At 49.0% G+C, this 21,469-nt stretch overlaps 1 protein-coding gene and 1 long non-coding RNA gene across 3 annotated transcripts in view; one reads left to right on the forward strand and one right to left on the reverse strand.

Moving 5' to 3' along the window:
* Window positions 1-5,009: 5,009 nt before the first annotated feature.
* On the reverse strand, window positions 5,010-6,678 carry LOC118555429 (uncharacterized). Of its 2 annotated transcripts, XR_013441429.1 has the most exons (3): window positions 6,570-6,678; window positions 5,605-6,463; window positions 5,010-5,231 (listed from the first exon to the last, which is right to left on the reverse strand). It is a non-coding gene; the product is annotated as an uncharacterized LOC118555429 (long non-coding RNA). The 2 variants fall into 2 exon arrangements; XR_013441428.1 differs by having other exon boundaries at window positions 5,010-6,463.
* Window positions 6,679-7,934: 1,256 nt separating this feature from the next.
* The window catches only part of E2F3 (E2F transcription factor 3), a 73,128-nt gene continuing 59,593 nt past the window's right edge, over window positions 7,935-21,469 (forward strand). The window contains exons 1-2 of the mRNA XM_036123555.2: window positions 7,935-8,152; window positions 15,841-15,947. Of these exons, the coding sequence (XP_035979448.1) occupies window positions 15,849-15,947 (99 nt within the window). The 5' untranslated portion in view covers window positions 7,935-8,152; window positions 15,841-15,848. The remainder of the gene's footprint in view (window positions 8,153-15,840; window positions 15,948-21,469) is intronic.

Raw genomic sequence — 21,469 nt, forward strand, 5'->3', positions numbered from 1 at the left:
AGGACAGTGGTAGGATGGGCTGGAGGGACAGGAACAGTCTAGCCTCTGCCTCCAAAACCCTCAGGGTTCCCTTTTAAGATGAGGAGACACCAAGCAGGAAGTGCTAGGATAGAATCAAAACTGACCAGGCAAGGGGCGCCTGGGTGGCTCAGTCAGTTAAGCGTCCAACTCTTGATTTCAGCTCAGGTCATGATCTCAGGGTCATGAGAGTGAGCCCCAAGTCGGGCTCTGCACTGGGCATGGAGCCTGCTTAAAATTCTCTCTCTCCCTCTCCCACACCCCTTCCCACCCCGCTCACATGCTCTCTCTCTCTAAAAAAACAAAAACAAGAACAAACAAAAACAAAACAAAACAAAAACTGACCAGGACAGGGACAAGGCAGAAGAAGGAAAGGGAAGGTCTACACTAGACTGGAGTAGGGGTGGAGGGGACACAACACGGAAATCTCAGAAAGTAAGCCTCCATCTTCATGACAACAATGAAGGATGGAGCTCTGTGAAGACAGACAGGCTTACCGGAACCCTTCTCGCTCAAGTCCAAGAAAACAAATTTCACATACAGAAAAGTATTGAGGACAAATATGGTGGGAAAAAGAAAATAAGGAGCATGAATGATTGCTAAGATCACAGAACAAGGGACAAAATGGTATTGCATGCCTCGGGTTTGCCAAACAAATCAAACCCGAGTCTGGTCCATACCGTGGATCCAGCTGAAAAATCTGCAGGAAATGCAGGACACAGAGCCACAGGGTTAACTACACCATGAGTGTGCCTGCCAAATTCAGGCCATGAGGTTAAATGGCCCAAATTCTTTGAATGAGCCCCTGGAGCTGTTATAACAAATGACCACAAACGAGGAGGCTTAAAACAACAGAAATTCTTTCTCTCCCAGTTCTGGAGGCCAGAACTCTGAAATCAAGATGGCGGCAGGGTTGTTTCCTTCTGGAGGCTCCTGAGGGAGAATCTGCTCCATGTCCCTCTCCCAGCTTCCGGTGACTACGGGCAATCCTTGGTGTGCCTTGGTTTGGGGACACATCACTTCATTCTCTGCCTCTGCTCCCATTATCTCCTCTACGTTTCTCTTCTCCTCTTCTCTTTTAAAATAACTGACATTGGATTTAGGGCTCATCCTAATCCAAGGTCATCTCGAGATCCTTTACCTTAATTATTCTGCAAAGACCATTTTTCTAAATAAGGTCAAAATCAAAGGTCCCGGTGGACATATCTTGTGGGAGGGGCCACCATTCAACTCACTCCCTGCTTCAAGATAAATTGTAAGGAAAATAAAAGGATGAGTGAGGAACCATAGATTAAAAGAGACTTAAAAGGCATATCAACATTTTCTTTAAATGGGCAAGATGAAACTATTGTTTCTAAAGATGCATATTTGGGTGATGAAACTTTAAAAAAAATACAGGGAAGTGAAGACTAAAAATATCAGGCTGATGGTTAACTTTTGGTAGGAGGCCGGGGACTGCGATCAGGATGGAGCATGACAAAAGGTACTTCAGGTCGATGTTAGGTAGTTGCCTAAGAAGCCAGTTTATAGGGCAGAGATTGCTAGGTCATGGATGGACGCCTGTGGATGTTTCTCCAAGTGTGGACTTGGACTGCCTGCATCACAATTACCCTGTTTATAATAAGGCACATTCCTGAACTCCAATCAGAGATGTAGATTCAGTAGAAGTGTTTGAGAGCCATGCACTGTGCCAGAAGTTCATCCTAGATTTATTTAAAAACACAAGGGGCAGCTGGGTGGCTCAGTCCATTTGAAGCGTCTGACTCTTGGTTTCACCTCAGGTCGTGACCTCCCAGTTGTGGGGTTGAGCCCAGAGTCGGGCTCTGCACTCAGTGCAGAATTTGCTTCTGATTCTTTCTCCCTCTTCCTCTGCCCCTCCCACTCACACACTCTCTCTCTGTCTGTCAAATGAATAAATAAAATCTTAAATAAATAAATAATAAAAACACAAGAGCTCTATCCAAACAGTACCTTCCTGGACAAAGAGCTGAAGACAAGAAACTCTACTCGGGTATCTAAACCACAATCTATAATAACTATAATGGTCAATTTTCTAGGATAAGCACCTAGAAATTTCATTATTAGTGTGTGATGTGGTAATAGCTTAAGGACATGCTCTTCCTAACCAGGAAGATAAAACAGAGAATGTTATTTCGATGTGGGCAACTAACTGAATTGCACTACAAAAGCCTTAAATTCTTAAACTAGTCTTCTCCAGACCCTCACATTTTAAAGCTATATACTCTAAATCCAATGTGCCAACCGGATTTGGCTGAACTGGAATTAGAGGCACAATTTAAACTTTTCGCTGTTCCAAAGACTTTCTGGGCTTATGAGCAGTTTCTTTAGTGTCCTGAGCCTACGATTTCTCTATCTGAACATTTAATATTGAATTGCCACAAAACTGCTTAAGAGTACAGTTTCTTAGGAATTATTTATATTGGTCTGATGGATGTTGGCAAAACTTTATTTTGAAATTGAAAATGAAGACTATATATTTACTCATGTACACACACACACACACACGTGTGTGTGTGTGTGTGTGTGTACATGAGTAAATAGGAATTCCAAGCTTGTTATGTTACCTGGCAGGATGAGAAGGGGCAGGAGGATGAGAAACACCCATCGAGGCATTTAGGCACAGGAGGGGCAACTCCAGCTGGAGCTAGAATAGGAAATAATGCGAAGAAGTCCAAAGTCATACAGCTGACTCTGGCTCTCAGTCTTTAGTGCTTGAAGAAATTAACCTGCAGGGACTTGTTAAATAAAATGCTTGGGCCCCGCCTCAAAGGATTCCGGCTCGTTAGGACTGGGGAGAGCTCAGGAATCTGCATTTTTACGAACTCCTTAGGTAAGTCTGCAACAAGTCATGCTTTGAAAAGTCTTCAACAGGGGCTCTAGCCCGGGCTGACAATCAGTGTCATTGGCATCCAGCAAGGAATGGTCTCTTGGCAACAGCACAAAACAAGGTGAGTAGCAGCGAAGAGGTTTGAGATTCAGGTAGGCAGGCCAGCAGACTGAATTAGTCCCCCAGCGCTGCCACAATAAATTACCGCAAACTGGGTAGCTCAAAACAACAGAAATTTATTCTATCACAGGTCTAGAGGCCAGAAGTCCTAAATCTAGGTGTTGGCAGGGCTCTGCTCCCTCCAGAGGCTTTATGGAAGATTCTACTCCGTGCCTCTTCTGGCTTCTGGTGGCTGTTGGCATTTCTTGACTTTCAGCTGCTCACTCCAACCCCTGCCTCCATCTTCAACAAAGCCTCTCCTCTGTGTCTTTCCTCGGGTGTCCCTTCTAAGGATATTTTTCATTGGATTTAGGGCTCACCTAGGTAATTCAGAAGGATCTTGTCTTGAGATCCTCGACTTAATTACATCAGCAAAGATCCTTTTTCCACAAAAGTTCACACTATAGGTTCTAGGGATAAGGATAAGGACATGTTTTTTTGAGGGGCCACCACTCAAACTAACTATACAGGCCCATTTTGTAACAACTAGCTGCCTGGGCCACTGGCACAGCAAGAGAAAGGGGGTGGTGATTGGCAAGAGCAATCTGGCTCTAGGGCTAGATCAGTCTAACCTTCAAGGGAAGGACAGGAAGGCTCGGAGTCAGGAACCAGCCAGGAGCCACTAACAGATTAGATGGGAGTGGGATGAGCAGCAGCGAGGACTTTATTACCCTGAACTTCTGAGTCAGTTTTCTAGAATCCCTACTAAGCAGGACATCACTGTGCTCCTACTCTGGGACAAAGCTAAGCTGCCGTAGCAAGTGGACATCCACGGGCAGTTGGGAAGATTTGAGGCGGGGAGTCAGATTGGACTACACAGAGCTACAAAGCACAATCACACGAATAAATAGAATCATAAATAGCTACCACTTATTGAGCACCTGCTATGCTATATGCCCGGCACTTTACATTTATTATTGCCTCTTTTCATCATGACCTTGTAATATGGGCATTGCAATATGACTTCCCACTGAACATATGAGAAAACAGGCTTTTAAAGATTAAAGTTATATAACTAGCAAGTGGCTCCAAAACCCATTATCTTTCTCTAGAACATGCTGCCTCTCCACAAATCAATAGCCTACCTCAAATTTTAGCATCTTATTTTCTGTCACAAGACATAAAATGTCAAAACATTTGTTTTCTACAAAATACCCTACATTGAAAATATAACTTGGCTAAAGTAGAATAAGTATGTGACTGTCATATTCATCTTAATGTAAATCACTCGCGGGGAGATCTAGCCGGGATTTTGTACACAGTTCCAAATCCTGGGCTTGTCTCTAATCTTAAAAATGCAGGTCTCTCACGACTCGGGCACAACCCTCACTGCCACCACCAAAACCATGCTGCCCGTGATGTTCTACAGGTGGTAATATCCAAGGAGTTAACGGTAGGAGGGTTCTCAGTAGTGACCCACGGTGGAAAGTAGCATCGATGGAACAAGATCAAGGAAACTGCTTATACAGTACGCGTCTAGTCCAACAAGAATTGATGCCCTCCGAATACCACCTAATCTGCCCTAAAGAGAGTGTCAGTTTTATGATAGAGCGTTTGGGGACTAGGCCATGCGTCCCCAACCAGCTTGCATATAAGACCAAAACATTCCTGAGCCTGGTGCCAGGTTTAACAGTACTTTTAGCTCGTCCTGTTTCACACTAGGTTAACAGGACTGAAGTATTAGGGAGTCCGAGCCTCAACTGACAGATCTGGCCAGGCCCTTCATAATACTGAGTATAGGAATTTTTTGGAAATTATTATTAATAACAATAATAACAAAGTTTTGCAGCAGGGCATGAAGAATCGCAATCCTCATCACCCTATGAACACCCGCTTAGCGGCTATTTTGTACAATTCTCGGTGACCGGAATTGTAAATGACGACTGACACGTACACCTTTCCCCACGTTCCTTTTCCTGTTCAGTCTCACAGAAGCAATCAATTTTTTTTAAGACCCATGAACAGAGTTGCATCAATACAAAAGTCGATTTGACAATAATTTAATAGACTTCTGGTGACAATTTCTGGTTTACTAAAAAAAAAAAAAAAGTCGTTTAAAATGTTTTGGAATGAGTCTGGATCGTCGCGTTTGCTTTCAGCCGGAGAACTTGGTAGGAAACCGAGACTGTAAAGCGCTGGTGCCTGGGCGTGGAGCGTTTGCTGGGAGCAAGACGTCATCGTGGGAAGCGTGTACTTCTTCGGATTACTGTTTGGAGGATTAGAAACCCGCAGATCAGTCCTAAGTTAGCCCTGATTAACTGCCCTGGGTGCTTCTGGCCGGGGGGGGGGGGGGGGGGGGGGGTCCGCTGCCAATACTCGTGGTGAGCTTTCACCCCAAACGTTCCAGAGTTCATTTTTACTTAAACCCCATCCAGGCTAATAATGAAGCTACCAGGAATGATCTGGAATGCTAACTAAAGTGGTGCCCGCAATCACGTCAGTCGAACCTTCTGCCCCCACGATTCCGTCTGCCCACATGCTTCTGTCTATCAGCCTGGGCCTCGGGATCAGCTCTCGCCGCGGCATTGGTTGGATTTCAGGAAAAGAGAAACCCACGATTTAAAGGGCTCAGTTCCCACCTGCCAGGCATCGTCCGCATGGTCCAGCTTGCCTTTGGAGCACATGTGGGAGAATCTCCAGCTCGTGTACATCTATTACACTGACTGGCCAAAGGAAAGTGAATCCCGCAAGTGTCCCCTTGGTCACCTTGACAATTTCTAAAAGCGAAACTTGCGCTCCAGACTAGATCGACACTGAGTCTGCGGGGCGCTGAGCGCCTGCCCAGGTCAGCAGCCCCCGCCCGGCGTGCGGGCGGGGACCGGGCGGAGCTTGGACAAGGCGTGGTTTTCCGTGGGAGAGAAGGAAAGGCTTTGCCCCACCTCCTAAGAACCCTGCTCTCCCTCAGCCAATCAAGGAGGCCTATGCAAATAGAGGCCCTGTCGCCCCGGTAACCATGATGCACGGTAGCCAATGGAAACCAGCAAGTCGCGGCCCTGCGCCACGATTGGGACTTAAGTAAGGAGGCAGAGGCCCAATGGGCTGTGGGAACGGTCCTCGGCGGGTTGAAGGGCGGGGATATGCAAATATGGTTTGAAAAGCCGGCGGGAAATCTGAGTTTCGCGGGAGGACCTTGGCGCGTAAACCGTATCCCTTCATTCATTGTCAGCAGCAGCTTCCTGGAGCCATTTTTCAGCTGCCGGCCGCAGCACCCGGGCTGCCGCCGCCGCCTCGCAATCCGTTGCATCGGCCGCCCCCGACGCCTCCATCCCCCCTCGGGGCCCGATATCCGTGCGGCCGGGACCCTCCTCTCTCCAGAGCCCCGATTATTTTTGGCCCCCGGGGCCCGTGCGGTGCGGAAAAATAAAAAGAAAAGAGAGAGAAGGGGCTCGGAAGCGCCGGGCGGGGAGGAGAGAAGGAGGAGAGACTTGGAAACTCCGACTGCAAATAATAAAGAAATTGAAAACAATACATTAAAATACCATAGCAATAAAAAGAGCAGGAGCGAGAGATGAGAAAGGGGATCCAGCCCGCCCTGGAGCAGTACCTGGTGACCGCCGGGGGTGGGGAGGGGGCGGCTGTCGCCGCCGCCGCTGCAGCCTCCATGGACAAAAGGGCACTGCTAGCCAGCCCCGGCTTCCCCGCCGCCGCCGCCGCCGCCGCCGCTGCTGCAGCCCCGGGCGCGTACATCCAGATCCTCACCACGAACACTTCCACCACCTCCTGTTCCTCCTCCCTCCAAAGCGGCGCCGTCGCCGCCGGCCCCCTCCTCCCCAGTGCCCCCGGCGCGGAGCAGACCGCCGGCAGCCTCCTCTACACCACGCCGCACGGACCCTCCAGCAGAGCCGGGCTGCTGCAGCAGCCACCAGCGCTGGGACGCGGCGGCAGCGGCGGCGGCGGCGGCCCTCCGGTAATGCCCTCCCGTTCCCACCGTCCCCAGCCCGGGCGGGAGGTGGGCTCGCACCGCGCGGGGTGGTGGGCGCGCTGCGGGCCGCCCCGGGACAGCGCGGGGCCGAGCGTCGTGGGCCTCGGCGGCTGCCCCTCCAACTGGGCTTTATTGTTAGACTTGTGCACTCCCCCTCACCCCCCTGCGCCCGGAGGGTCGGGGGGCTCCGCCAGGCGCGCGGGGCAGGGGGGCTTGCCTTGGCGCGGACCACTTCAAACACTCCGAAACTTTTCGCGGCCCCCCCCTTCTTTTCCTGCACTTTTCCCTACCCCCACCCTCCCCTCCCCTTCAACTCGAAGCTTCCTCTTTCTCGGGCGTAGGAAGGGGTCACGCCCCGGATGGAGAAGGGGGTGGGGGAGGGAGTAGTGAACTGGGGAGTGGGGGACTCTGGGGGCTGGAAACCGGGGGGGCTGTTGGGGTGATCGCCCCCCGCCGGCCTCGGAGGCCCGTCGGCTGCCGGGGGTCCCTAAGGCGTGCTCGGGGCGCAGGGGCTCTGCCATGCCGCGCTTGACACATTTTGGGATCTGTAACTCCCGGCAACAAAGGGGCCGGGGGAGGCGGAGAGAGGTGGCGGGGAAGGTGGGGCTGGAAGCCGGGTGCGAGCTGGGGCGTGGGCTGTCTGGGGGTGAGGGACTCGCGGGCAGGCGCCCCGGCCTGGGCGCATCCCGGCGGCGGCAGCGGCGGCGCCCGCGTGGCCCGAGCGCCCGGGCCTTTCTCGCCCGGCCCCGGGCCTGCCCTTGACCCGCCTCTCCCCTTGCCCCTTCCTTCCCCGCCCTGTCCCCCTCCCCGCCCCCCGGCGACGGAGGGCGGGGGCAGCCGTGTTCCCGTCCCGCCGCCTGGGTCTGTCCCTCTCCCCGGGACCCGCCGGTGACGTTTCGCACACGTGCGCGGAGGACGCGCCTGTGACTGGGGAGGAGGCGGCGGCGGGAGGGGGCGCTGGAGGGGGAGAGGGGGGCACCCACTTCCTCCTGCTCGCCGGCTCCCTGGCCTGGGACGGTCCCGGCGCCCTCGCACCCGCCCCCGGCACGGCCACCCTCCCTCTGCTCTCCCTAGCCCCCCCCCCACGGGCGCCCGCCCTCGCCCGGCGCCGCCGGTCTGTTCGGCCCTCCGGGCCCCCTCTCCAGCCGGCCCCCCCCACCTCCCCCGGAGCCAGGCTGGTTTCGGAAATGCCCTTACAGCAGCAGGTTAGTGACCGGGACGGCTCGGGGGCTGCCGCCGCCGCGGGGGCACCGGATTCTGCTGGGGGCTGAAGCCGTGGGGGTAGGCGGTTGAGCGGGGTTTTGGAGTGGGAACGGGGGGTTGGGTGCTTGAGGGAAATGAGTAAGCAAGAAAAATCTAACTAAGTAAATGCCCCGGCCTCGGGTTCTAGGAACCTCGGGCCGGGAGTGTCCGCCCCAGGGGGTGGGTATGGTGTTTACGTGTATTTTTTTTCTAGGGGGCCGATGGATGGGCGATCGGAAAGCGGAGGGGGGGCTTCTCGCCAATGGCCGAGTTGAAGCTCTGTTTTCTGTCTTCCTTCCCTTGTGCTGGAGGGGGAGGGGGGCGGGTCAGAGGGTAGGGTGTCTGTAGGATTCCCAGGCCACCCGCCACCCCCTCCCTTTGTCCCTGTAATTTATAAAGCGCCTTTGAGAGATGATTTAGGTCAGTATGCGGCTTCTCTTTTTGTCGATACTAGAAAGAAGTGTGGCCCGGAGGTCTCTCCCCTTTCTCCTTTTCTCTCCTTCATTCCCTTCCTCCATGCCTCCTGTCTTCACCCTCGTGGTGAGGGTTGGCCCCCACGAGGTTAGAAACGAACCCGAGTCAGCTATGGTTGTTGATAATACCAGTCGTTGACCTCACCTTGTCTCAGTTCCAAATGGGTGTATTTTTTGGAGAAGCAAGATTTTGCAGGGCTCTTTAAGAAAGTCGGCACCTACGCAGCACTTTGGGAAATGAGATGGGTTTTGGAATAATGAAAATTTTTTTATTCCCTTACTCTTTCCAATTTCTCTCATGGTTGGATCTTAACTGCTTTCCAGCCCCGGAGATACTTGCTGAGGATGTGTGATATAGTCTCATATAGTCTCAAAGAAGCTCATCGTTTTTAGTGACAAGGGTCTGCCAGCAGGGGGGAGATAGAGTACAGTACCTACTTACACATACTGTATCCAGGAGGCTGGATCTCAGGCACAAGAATATTCCATGCTTTTAGCATTAAATACTGTTAACTTCATCTGACCTGAACATGTTTGAATGTTTTTTAAGCATATTGGCACCTTACATAGTTCTCTTACTATATTAGAAACCTAATCTGAAACAACCAGCTATTGACATAATTCTTGGATTGGATTCAGATTTATGGGAGAGTAGTTTTGATAATGGGAAATTAGGAGACCACCAGATTGCTGGGGTTTTTTGGGGTTTTTTTGGAATCTTAGCCTGCTTGTCGAGCCTCCAAAACTGCCTAGCCAAACTTACATGTAATTCATTGTGTTTATAAAAATTACCCTGTCTTCCAAGTTATGTCAAAACTTTATCTTTCTTTCCATGAAATTATTCCAAAATCATGAGCGTTGAAGATAAAGTTTGATTTTCTTATCAAAATTATATTAAACTTTTATTTAAGTCTTGAAATTTTGTTCATCTTCTTCCCCTAAGGCAGAAGATGGCTTGGGGATAGCTGAGTGATTGGCTGAGCAGAGTAACCATTTAAACACTGTGTCCAAGAAGAGGTTGAGAACTCTGTTCTGGTGGCCAGATTTGCAGACCCATCTGGTTGCAATTCTCAGGAACATCTAACAACTTTTTACAGGAATAGATCCTCAACCTTTTTTTAATGGGAGAAAATATATGAGTACTATCTTAGTAGCTATATTGCTGCTATCGTTTACAAGTTTTATGATCTTAGGCAAATAATTTCTCAAAAGCTTTCCTTTTCTGTAAAATGGGAACAATAGCAAGGTTAAGGTTAAGGTTCTCTTTCTTTTTAAGGGTTCAATATGATAATGCACGTAAAACTCTTCACACAGTGCCAGGCAAATAGTAGATATCCAACAAAATTAACATTCAGAAATGTTATTTCTTTTATAACTTAGAGAAATAGTGTTAAGACTTTGTGCACACTGCCTTGTTTACATATGAGAGTAAAAGGGTTAAAAGTTTTCTAAGGTGATATGTAATTAATGATACCGAATTAATTTGGGTTTTTTAATCCACAGAACGTGGCTCTTCCAGCAATGGGTGAAATAGGGACATGTCAGTAGGACAGGACTATATAGAGATTGGTGTCGAACTGCCTGTACATGATCTTGTGCCCTGAGTGGTGATAAATTTAGATCAACTCATCCTCACTTTTTCGCCTGGGCTCTACCTCTCCCGTGACTCCATGGACCTGCTCCCTTTGGGGTGCCATCTGTGCTTCCTGGCTCTCAATTGTCAGGAAGGCAGAGGCATGCTCTAGGTAAATTCATTTTCAGCTGGTGGACTATTGGAAATGGAAGAGCTGTAGAGGCCCAGAAGTGCTATTTTCTGAAGCAGAAAGGGCTTCATCATTTTCTGCCTCTTCTAAAAAAGAAGGTGAAATTTATTTCATTCTCCTCCTAGAAAATTTGGGATCTATTAACGCAAGAGACAGTGGCCTTTCACATCTGATTTAATTTAATCCAGTCACAGCAGCCTCCTGATTATACTTTGGGAAAGAACCCACAGTGCTCGAAATTTCGGTGTGAGAATGGAGGAGCCCTAGATGCTATGGCTGGGTCTGTTGTTTCCTGTGCGAGTATAAAAGAAAAACGCCGGGTTCCTGTGGTTCTATACTCAATAATCTTGCTTCTGCTGAGATATATGGTTGATGCCAAGTTTAAACTAGGAGAGAATTTTTAGTCACTACATACCCCAAAATGGAAGTTTTAATATAATGCAGTGCCCAGACTCGGGCAGTACAAATAGCTCCTCTGTAGTCAGTACCCAGGGCGCCACTCTAATCATCCCCTCAAACAAAGCACCCTTAAATGTGGCACTGTGAGCGGAGGAACCCAAGCTCGCGCACAGGAAAGGACTTTTTTTTTTTTTTTCCTATAAGTCATCACCTTGTGTAATGCTTGGAAGAGTAGATTCTGAGATTAATGTTGTGCGGTGTAAAGCTAACTTGAAAACAGAAAATAATACTCAAAGCTTAGGCCTGAATAAACAGCAGCACCTGGAGATTTAAAGGCTGGCGGGGGGAGGGGAGGCGGGGAGTTGCTTTTATTCTCATTTCTCAGAGATCTCATGCAGTAGTTTTCTTTTAACTTTTCTGTCTTGGGGCGCCTGGGGGGTTCAGTTGGTTAAGCGTCCCACTCTTGATCTCAGCTCAGGTCTTGATCTCTCAGGGTCATGAGTTCAAGCCCCGTATTGGGCTCCATGCTGGGCCGGGCTAGGAGCCTACTTGAAAAACAAAACCAAACCTCTTCTGTCTTGATTGCCTCCCCAAAGATATACCACCCACACCTTCAACCCCCTTTCCACAGGACTGGGACCCATTTGGCAAAGCTTCAGATATCCATCCTTAGTTTTCTGATTTCACAGGATTTCCCTGTCTTCCATTTGTCCAGTTTACAGCCACTTTGCCAGGCTCACCGGCTCCCATTCTTTTGTAACCACCTCCTTTCTTACTAACGTTGTGAAACCCAGGATGAGAGAAAGCCAACAATTGGCCTGTGCTCAGGATATCGAGTCCTGCCTCGGTGCCCATGAAACCCACTCCAAAGAGTGCAAGGCACAGAAGTAGATTTCAATTCTTATCACATTCTCTGTTTCAATTTGGTTTTTAGAGAGGGGAACTTTCCTGAATTCTTCGAGGTACTAATAAGCATGTGGTTTAATGCATATTTTCATGCTTGTTAGCAGCTTAAAAATAAGTGTTTTAGGGACTGTATTTACAATTGCTAAGAAGCATTTTTTTTCTACTAATCATTTTTCATGGGACTAAGAAGGGAAGATAAACTGGGAAAGCAGTAAATATAGGAAACCACTAATGGTATCTCCTTCCTCCTACTCTGATCCACTCTTTGGCTTCACAGAGTATCTTACGCAAAGAAAAGTTACACAACAGAAGGCTTAGAAAAGCAACAACTGAGGTGAGGACAGGAAACCCAGGAAGGGGCTTCCTATAGAGGGGTAACGCACGTAACATTTGCTCCAGTCAGAAGGAAATTGGTTTATTTTCTGTTGTCATTTTTGCTTCAAACACTCCCCCCACCCCCATAAAGCAGGGTGTCTTTAGAACTCAAAGAATGTACAAGTTACAAGAATGCATTCTTAGTCTTCCCCGGACCTTAACTGGGGAGTCAGTCTTGTGGCCATGGTCGAGTATCACTTTGAGCAAGAAGAGATAAAGCCCACTGGGTGCCAGATGGTATCACAAAGCCCATGCACTTTGCTTTGCTGGAGAGAACCTGAGCAAAGCAGACCATTACTTAGATTTGTCAACTAAAGCAGTTTATGTCCACTGGAGGCTGATAGGGAGAATGAACAGCTGGTGGAATAGGGAAGAGATGAAGAAAAGTACAGGTGACCCTTGAACAGCATGCACACACAATCAAAATCTGAATATAGCTTTTGACTCCCCCAAAAACTTAACTACCAATAGCCTACTGTTGAACTTTTCCTGATAACACAGTTATGACAGATTTTGCCTGTGTATTACATACAGTGTTATAATAAAGTAAGCCTGAGGAAAGAAAGTGTTACTAAGAAGGTCACAAGGAAGAGAAAGTACACTTCTAGTACTACAAAAAATAAAACCCCATAGAAGTGGACCCGTGTACTTCAAACCTGTGTTGGTCAAGGGTCAACTATAAGTGACTTTGGCCCAACTGTCTGGGGCTATCTTAGAGTCCAGGCAATATTCTTATAACTCAACAGTCCCTAAGAAGAATGCTTTCGGTTAGCATGGGCAACAATTGATGATTCCTGTGGTCTTCGTTCGACTCCTAACGTTGAGAGCCGTGAAGCAGCAGTTATCCTCTGACCCGATCCCTTCGTTTTGCAGGTGAAGAAATTCAGCCCCAGTGGAGTTCAGTTACTCGCCCAAGGTCACAGGCTAGCTCATGGCAAAGCCAGGACTGAAATTAGAGACTTGAATTCTTAGAGGAAGCCTCAATCACCAAGAAAAAGTTAACTATGTCTCAGGTGCCCTATATGGGAAAAATCAGATGTATAGAGTCCGTTTTAGATGGCCTTCAGGAGGGGTGACTTTTTTTTTTTTGACATGTGCACGTATGGAAGTATCCTTTGAACAGTTGGTCTTGGAGTAACAACTCATTGTCAAATATTCGGAATAAGCGAGTGACTTTAGATGTTCAATGAAAGGGAATTTTTCAAAATGGGAGGAATGACTGACTTATAAAAACGTGGCAGTGTTTTTAAAGCTTTGTTACTTACAAGCTTGTTCTCTGTGTATATGACATTTCAGGTGCTTTTATTAAAAGAGGAAACATATAGAGAAGAGAACCTAAGCGGACTTTTGAAACTTTCTTCAGGGCAGGGGCACCAAATAGCTCCGGTGCTGGAAGTTTTGTCCGGGGCCATCCACGTCTGGAGTTACTGGACAGGTTTTCAGAGGTCCTTGGTCACACTGGCCTAGTGGCTCTTCCCGCAGGAAAGACTTCTGATCTAACCAAGTGGCTGGTCAGTTAACACTTTCAGAGGAAGTCACCATCCCCTAAAACCCAGAACGCATTTCATTAAAATGTCAACTTTTACTGGTGGAACTGAGGAAGCTTAAAAATAGAATCACTTCAAGCCCTGGAGCCTAAAAGTGAAACCTAATCTGAGGTGGCTGTAGTTCATCCAGTTGTTAGGGGCTCGGATCTATGGCTTGTGTGTCGCCCACAGACCCGCAAGGGGCTGTGCGGAGCGCCGGCCTCTCGGCCAGGGAGCACTCAGGAGCATGAAGACAGCAGTTGTGGTTATCAGTGAAACTCGTGTTCCAGAAGATATTTTGGTAAACGGAGTCCATCTTCCAGGCAGCGAGAAGCCAAATGCCCTTGGTCCTCCTGGCCAGCTCATGCCTGGCTACCCCGGAGAGCCTTTTGGCTCCTCTGGCATGCTCCAGTTTTCATGACCCCAGTGGTTGTGGCTCCGGACCCTGGGGTCACGGGAAGGGAGCTCAGAGCCCCGAGAGCTCGAGTGCTCACCCCCTCCTTTGCCCACTGCCATTTCTGATGCTCTGAGGTTCTAGAGCTAGAAAACCGGAGCTGTAGCCCTGTGGGCCCCAAGCCCCATCCCCTTTGAGTCCCGCTGGGTCCGGCAGGCCTTAGGAGAGAGGAAGGCTCGTGTGCCAAACGGCACCCTCACCTTGAATTCAGGCGACAAGGGAAGGGCAGCTGGGTATGAGGGTCAGATGGTGGAGTCCAGAGCCAGGGCACCTGGGTTCTTACTCTGGCTCCGCGCACCAGCCATGTGACTTGGGGCTTAGCACGCTGAACCTCTGCGTCTCAGTTTCTAACCGGTAGAATGGGAAGATCGCAGTACCTAACCCCCGCACCCCCAGGGGGGGTTAGGAAGATGGCAGGAGTTCGTATTTGTAAAGTGGGTAGGCAAGGCCTGGCACGTGGGAGGGGTCGGGAGAGTGTTGAGCAGATACCTGGCAGGACCGGGCTCCCCTTCCACGGCCATCTCTTGGGCTGTCCTTTGTGGCCTGTTTTCTTAACTAGCCCGGCCCTCACTTAAACCCAGTTACACCTCCACAAAAGGTGGTGGCGGGGAGGAGGAGTGACGCACGGAGCCATTTTCTCCTGACCTGGTCATTAGGGTCTGTGTCTCTTGATAAGCTGTGCACTGACTTGGGAGAAGGAACAGAAGAATAAGCTTCTTATTATAATAGTCCTAGCAGTAGTAATCGCGTCGTGAGGAAAGTCTTTATTTCTGCGATTAAATGCGTTAATAAAGTTGCACTGTTAGCATGATTTCACTTCTGCACAGTAAACCGTGGCTTAAGACTGAATGGCCGGAATCGGGGTGTCTGAGCACCCTGGGACCCAGCCGGCGCAGAGGCCCCCGTCCATGGAGGGGGTGGGAGGAGAGGGCTGCGCTGATCTCCAGGGTCAGGGAGCCTGCCTCCGGGCCTCCCTGTCCCCTTCACCGCTCACCTCTCCCTCTGCCTGGCTTCTAGAAGGATGCCAGGATTCCAGCCTTCCCTGGCCGCTCTTGTGACTTACCAAATTAATTACAACCTTTTCTGCGGCATTCGAGGTCCTCCCGGCTCGGCTGCTGGCCGGGCACAGCGCTTCAGATGGCTGCAGGGTTCCTTCTGGTGCCTTCGTTTGCTCGTGGGTTCCCTCTCCTCCCACTCCACCTCGCTTCTCTGGCTGCCCTCATTCCCACCGGCCCCGAGTCCGCCTCCTCGCCGCCTCATCACTGGCGTTCCTGCAGGCTCCAGGAAACCCGTCCGGGGTGGCTTCACCACGTACTGCGCACAGTGCCTTCTACACTGTAAGACCCAGATCCTCGAGAGGCGTTTTCGTTCGATGTCTCCGGTGTGCTTGGCACCCTGGTCGGTCTGTGAGGGATGGAGAAGAAGTCGGAGGTGTGACCCGCCCACTCTCGAGTTTACAGTCTGTTTGGGGAGACAGGCTTTAAACACAAGGTGATTTCGCGAGCAAGACTAAACAGGAGTCAGGAGGAAAACAAGACTCATCTAGTCCTCAGTGGTGCGGTGCCGGCAAGAGGTGTTGGCTGGGCCAGGAGAGAGGGGAGCTCTCGGGATCATCGGTCTCGGAGCACACGAGGGTGCACATTTGAATCATCTGGGCACTTCCAAAAACATACCAAAAACTCGGGCCCCACCTGGATTAATTAGAATCCTTGAGGGTGGCATCCAGACATGGGAATTTTTTTCTTTTTTTCAAAGTGTCCCAGATGATTTTGCTGTGCATTCGCAGTTGGAACCATGGAGCTAGATGGAGAAGGAAGATTGAGGAGATTGTTCATGGCTGGGGAAGCATCATGAGGCAAAAGGTAGGGAGAGGAATATAGGTCACACAAGGAGAGACCAGTTGGACTGAAGTCAATACGGGGGAATAACAGAACCTAACATTGGATATGTTGGTAGAATTGGTCTAGAATAGGGCTTGGCCTTCCTACGACGGTCAGGCAGGGAGTTAATCCTAAGTGATGTGGGGGGCTATGCTTGCTATCAAAGGGGGGGCCATGGGACCCAGCCCTAGGCAATGTCTGCCAGAGGGGAGGGCAGGCCCTGCGTGTTGCCATGTCTTCAACCTTCTTAAAATGCCAGAATCTACCAGTTTTAAACTGTTGGCTCGATTAAATAGGAAAATGTGCAGGCCAAACAAAATAGGTCTCTAGGACAGATTTGGCTTAAGGGCTGCCACTCAGCAGTCTCTGGTCTATGGGATAATAATAGCTAATGTTTATTGAGTGCCCGAGTGTGTGGAGGGTGCTAAACTAAGTGCTTTACGCACATTAGCACATTATCCACATAACAACCTATGAAGTGGGTATTATCATCATGCTTGTTCCGCACAGGGAGAAACAGTGAGGGGTTAAGGGGCTGGCTCTGGTCCCCACTGATGAGTGGGGCCGCAGAAATGGAACCCGAAGGGCCTGGCTACAAAGTCTCCACTCATTCCTGGCTTTTATCCTCTGCGGTCTCTGACATGGTATTCGTTATATAGTAGAAACTCAAGATGCCTGTCAAAAAGGAATCACCCGGTGTTTTTCCAGGCTTCCCTGATAGTAAGAATTGCCTGTAGCACTTGTCCCTCTACCCTCTTCAATTAGAGAGAAATACCAAGATCTTCTGATCTTCTGGGATGTGTGACAAACACCGGTGGATGGAAGGAGCTGAGCACAGGCAAAGGTTCTGGAAGCTGGAACGGCCAGGCGAGGGCTGAAGCTACCTGCAGAACCCGTGCACTAGTGTTAGGCTCATCTCAGCTCCTTCCTCAGCCCAGAGGGACTAGCCCAGCAGGACCCCGGAAACCTGGGCCAGGTGCGCTGGACCCCAAGCCCGCCCCTGTGCCTCCAACACCCGTATGTCCAGGTCATTGCTAAGGCAGACCATCTGAAGATGGGTTACCCAAAACCCAAAGTGAGCGAAACAAGAAGGGGCTCCCAAAGCACTGAGAACCTCGGCTCAGGAGGTCCAAGCGGGTATGATTGCCACATGCCGGGTACCCACACGGGCTGGGAACATACCATATCGTATGACATGCTTTACATCGTGCCCTCAGAGGATTTACTTGACCCTGTAGTAGGAAGGGTTTTCATTCTGTTGGGTCTAGGCCTGCCTGGAACAGGTTACCAAGTGAACTCAAAGCCAGGAAATTTCCCTGGGAAGGGAGCCAGGTCACACCATTCAGGGTATGGGCGCCATAGATCTCATGAGTCTGGAAGCAGGATAGCAACAGTGACCATGTGAAAAGGCAGGACGGAAGTGAGGGAAAGGCTGAGAAAAGAACTAAAAGGACTTTAGACTGCCCCTATGTTTCGCTCCAAGGGTGTCCTCCATCATGGTGTACGCTGTGGGGAGTGAATGGTTATTTGGTAGGAGGTGGTTGTGAGTGACACCACAGGCCATCCAGCTTCCTAAGAGGCTAGGGCCACGCACTGGAAATGTGGCCTCAGCACAGAGGTCTCAGTGGGCCTCTTGAAGAACAATGGCGAGCCAAGAACTGGTCTCCCTAACTTAAAAAAAAAAAAAAGGACGAAAATTAATGTGGGGCCACAAGAAAACCTTTCATTGTTTTCACTTCTCCCCGTGTAATATGAAAACGAGACAGATCCATCAGGTTGATTTGGGGGATCAATACTGTCAGGGCTCACTGAGACGAGCCATCAGATGTTATTTATTATGTGCTTTACCAGGTCCAGGCCTAGCTCCTGGCTGCTTTGAGAAAGCCCACAGTTTGCAACCCCTCGAAGGCGAGAGCCAGCTAGGGAGTGCTGCGCATAAAGAAAGGTCACATAATTGCATCTTGAACTAAGATGGCTCTTTGGACCGTAATTTCCTAGGCTCTCTGATTTTGCTGATTAAAAAAAAAAAAAATCTTGAACTTTCTTAAGCTCTAGCACATTAGCATTTAAAAATGAGTCGTTGAGTACTCCTCTGGAGGAAAGACTCATGTAAACTCTTAAGTATCTTTATAATTAATTTTTAAATATGTAACTTGTACTTAAGCCCATTTCCAGCACTCCACGAACTGACCGATTTTGTGGCTGTATTGGGTGGCAAAACTGGTGACGTTTTACACTAATCATGTAAAGTTTCCAACCTTTCACGTTGCTGTTTTCCCCATTAGCATCTCCAACACCCTAAATCTGGGACTCTAGGATGCGGGGCTCTTAGCCCCGGTGTCGGGGCGGTGGGTCACCGAAGGAGCACAGGGCTCAGAGATCTGGCCTCAGAAACAGGCTCTGTCACTTACCAGCATGTGACCTTTTACAAATGAGATGTATGAGCTGAAGGTACGTAAAATAGTATTTCCTGTCTCCTTCAGTGGTTCGAAGGATTAAATGAGATAGCGTTTATAGGAAATGTGTGTTCCTGATTTAGTGCGCACCCCTCCTCCACCTCCACAGTAGAAACTCTTGAGTGTTGGTGAGTCTGAATTCTCAGTATTTTTACCCCCTCCAGGGAAAGCAGAGTGTTGGACAGATACTTATCGCACACCCACTTTGTGCAGAATGCAGTTCCCAGTGTTCTGAGGCCTTCAAAGGCGACCAAGACGCTCTTGCCCTCATCAGGAGAAAGGCAAGATGGAACATGTTCTTCAGTCATTAAGACAAGATAAAAGACAGTGAAGGCCGTAAGATGGTATCGATGGAGTTTCTTAGGCATCCAAACTTGGGGAAGAGGACAGAAAGCTTGAGGGCATTTGAAAATGGAGAAGGATTTCAGGCACCACTGACGTTTTGGGCAGAGACTGCCTCCACTCAATGCCAGTACCCCCTCCGAGTACAACATCAGCGTGGTCTCTGGACATTGCCAGTGTTTCCTGGGGGCAAAGTCAACCCCCACCCCATTGAGAACCGCTGTACTAGAGCTTGAAGGAAGGGCAGAAACAGGGAATCCCATAGATGCATCTTCAATATAAAGTGTATATTGACACTCTAAAATATGGTAGAGATTTTCAAAGCATGATTTCTCATAGCTTGAATTTAATTTCGGCATGCCTGCCCTCCCGTGGAACCCCAGAGCCATGCTCCCACCCTTGGTCGATGATACAGAGAAAACATGCTCTGCCTAGCCTGCCGAAGCCCTGGCCCGTGTCTGGGTGGGCGTGCTGTGAATCGGCCACTCAAAGCCTCCCCATAACTTGGAGAAGAAAGGATCAAAGTCTGCAGCTCAGCGAAGGCCGAGGAAGTTTTGCATTTATCATTTACTGACCTGGGTCATTAAGACAGACCTGCTTAGGACCTCCTGCTCAGCGTGGCTGTTGATCCCCGTGCAACCATGCCATACTAATGACGATTTGGGCACATGATTTCCCCTCCCAGCCCCATCTCCCTCACCTGAATTGGGGTTCCTACATCACAGGGCTGTTGTGAAAGTCGAATGCCATAACGTGTGTCAAGTGCTGGCTCCAGGGCCGGCCACGTGCTCAACTCGGGAGTGTTTGCCGTCATTGTCCATACGGGTGTCCGTGGTGGTACCATTGTTGTTAAGTAGAAGCTTCCCTTCCAGCGCAAACCAACTTAGCAAATAGGGTGAAGTGGATTGAGAGGTGCAAACTTACAGTTATAAAATAAGTTAGTCACAAGGGTAAAAAGTACAGCATGGGGAATAGTCCAGTAATATTGTAATAACTTCATAGGGTGATGGTGACGGTAACTACGCTTATTGGTGGTGAGCATTTCCTAGCGCAGGTAATTGTTGAATCACTGTGCTGGACACCTGAGACTAACATCATATGCGTCAACTATACTTCAATTAAAAATAAAAATAACGGGGCGCCTAGGTGGCTCAGTTGGTGAGGCGTCTAACTCTTGGTTTCGGCTCAGGTCTTGATCTCAGGGTCATGAGATGGAGCTCCGCGTTGGGCTCCGTGCTCAGCGCGGAGTCTGCTTGGGATTCTCTGCCTCTCCCTCTCCCTCCTCTCTAAAAAAATAAATAAATAAAAATAAAAATAAATGCTCAGAAGAAAATAATCTTAAATGTGCATACCAAAAAAGAAGTTAGAACGGTAAAAATCTTTTTAAAAAGAATTGGAGTCTGTAGAGATTTAAGAAACATCTGTTAATGTGTTATTAAGCTAGCAGAAGTAAATCAATGTCAACTGAGAAATATTAATTTGCATCAAATACTTAATAAGAAAAAATGCATAATATACGTTTTTCATCATAAATAGTAATTGTGCAGTCCAAACATTTTGAAATACATCAGCCAACCAGGAAATTTATACATTGTTGAAGACTAGATTACATTTGTAAATGAGGAGAAGAACCTGGTGTTTTGTTTTTTTTTTTTTAACGTCATGTTTATTATATTTTGCAAGTGACAATATTAACTGTGGTACCCACAGAAGCAGATGACAGAAATGTCAGCTCTATGTCTCCTTGAAGTGACACAATTTCCCCTTCTAATAAAAAAGAATACTATAGCCCCCTTTCCATTCAAACTTGCTCACTGAAACACGGAAAATCTGAGTTTCGAGTTTTCAGAATTAGATGCTTTAGCAAGAATATGCATATCAACTACTTTGCATTCTAAAGTAGTATTGGGCTGCCGGACTAGAAAGACACGAAGATGCCATGAAGAGGTCAACTGGGCGCCCGTGGCGTGGGCTCTGCACAACGTTTAACTGTACCCCCAGGGGTGTGGAGAGCCTCCACCTGCTCAGGAGAGCCGGCAGTGCTCATCCCGCCCCAACTCTGCGTCCAGTGATGCCACGTGGATAGCTCGTAACTGACCATGGTGGAAGGATTTACGCCAGGGAACGTGGCACATGCCACATGCCACATGCCACAAATTAGGGCTTTTTTTTTTTTTTTTTCCTGGAGAGCTGGTTGTGAAATATTTAAAAATGTATTCTGTTGTGACCATGAAAAAAACAAACAAACCCAAAAACTGTTAGCAGCCACTCCCTTTGTAGCTGGTGCATATACAGCCACTTTCCCTGGCTCACTCCTGCCCATATGGGCCGGTCTCCACCATGGAGCGTACCGATTCATTTGACTTCCCTGGTAGGGGTGTATGGGGCACGTGCTATGCGTCAGCCCCTCTTCTGGGCGCTGGGCGTAGAGCAACACACAAAATCCCCTGCCTTTGTGTGGCTCAGATTATCAGAATTGATAAAAGATTTTGCCACATCATAAATACCCTGTTCCCATCTTTGATGGAGCCTGGTGTTTTTTTTTTTTTTTTTTTTTTTTTAAAGAACAGTGGTTCTGAGGTGTGTGGTCTCAGGCCAGCAGAAGCACTTGGGAGCATGTTAGAAATGCAGACTTTGCGTTCACACCTGAGACCTACTGAGGCAGAAGCTCTGGGGTGGGAAGCCGCAGTGTAGGGTTCAACTGCA

Source organism: Halichoerus grypus, chromosome 9 (genome assembly GCF_964656455.1).
Source record: "Halichoerus grypus chromosome 9, mHalGry1.hap1.1, whole genome shotgun sequence".
Lineage (NCBI taxonomy): Eukaryota > Metazoa > Chordata > Mammalia > Carnivora > Phocidae > Halichoerus > Halichoerus grypus.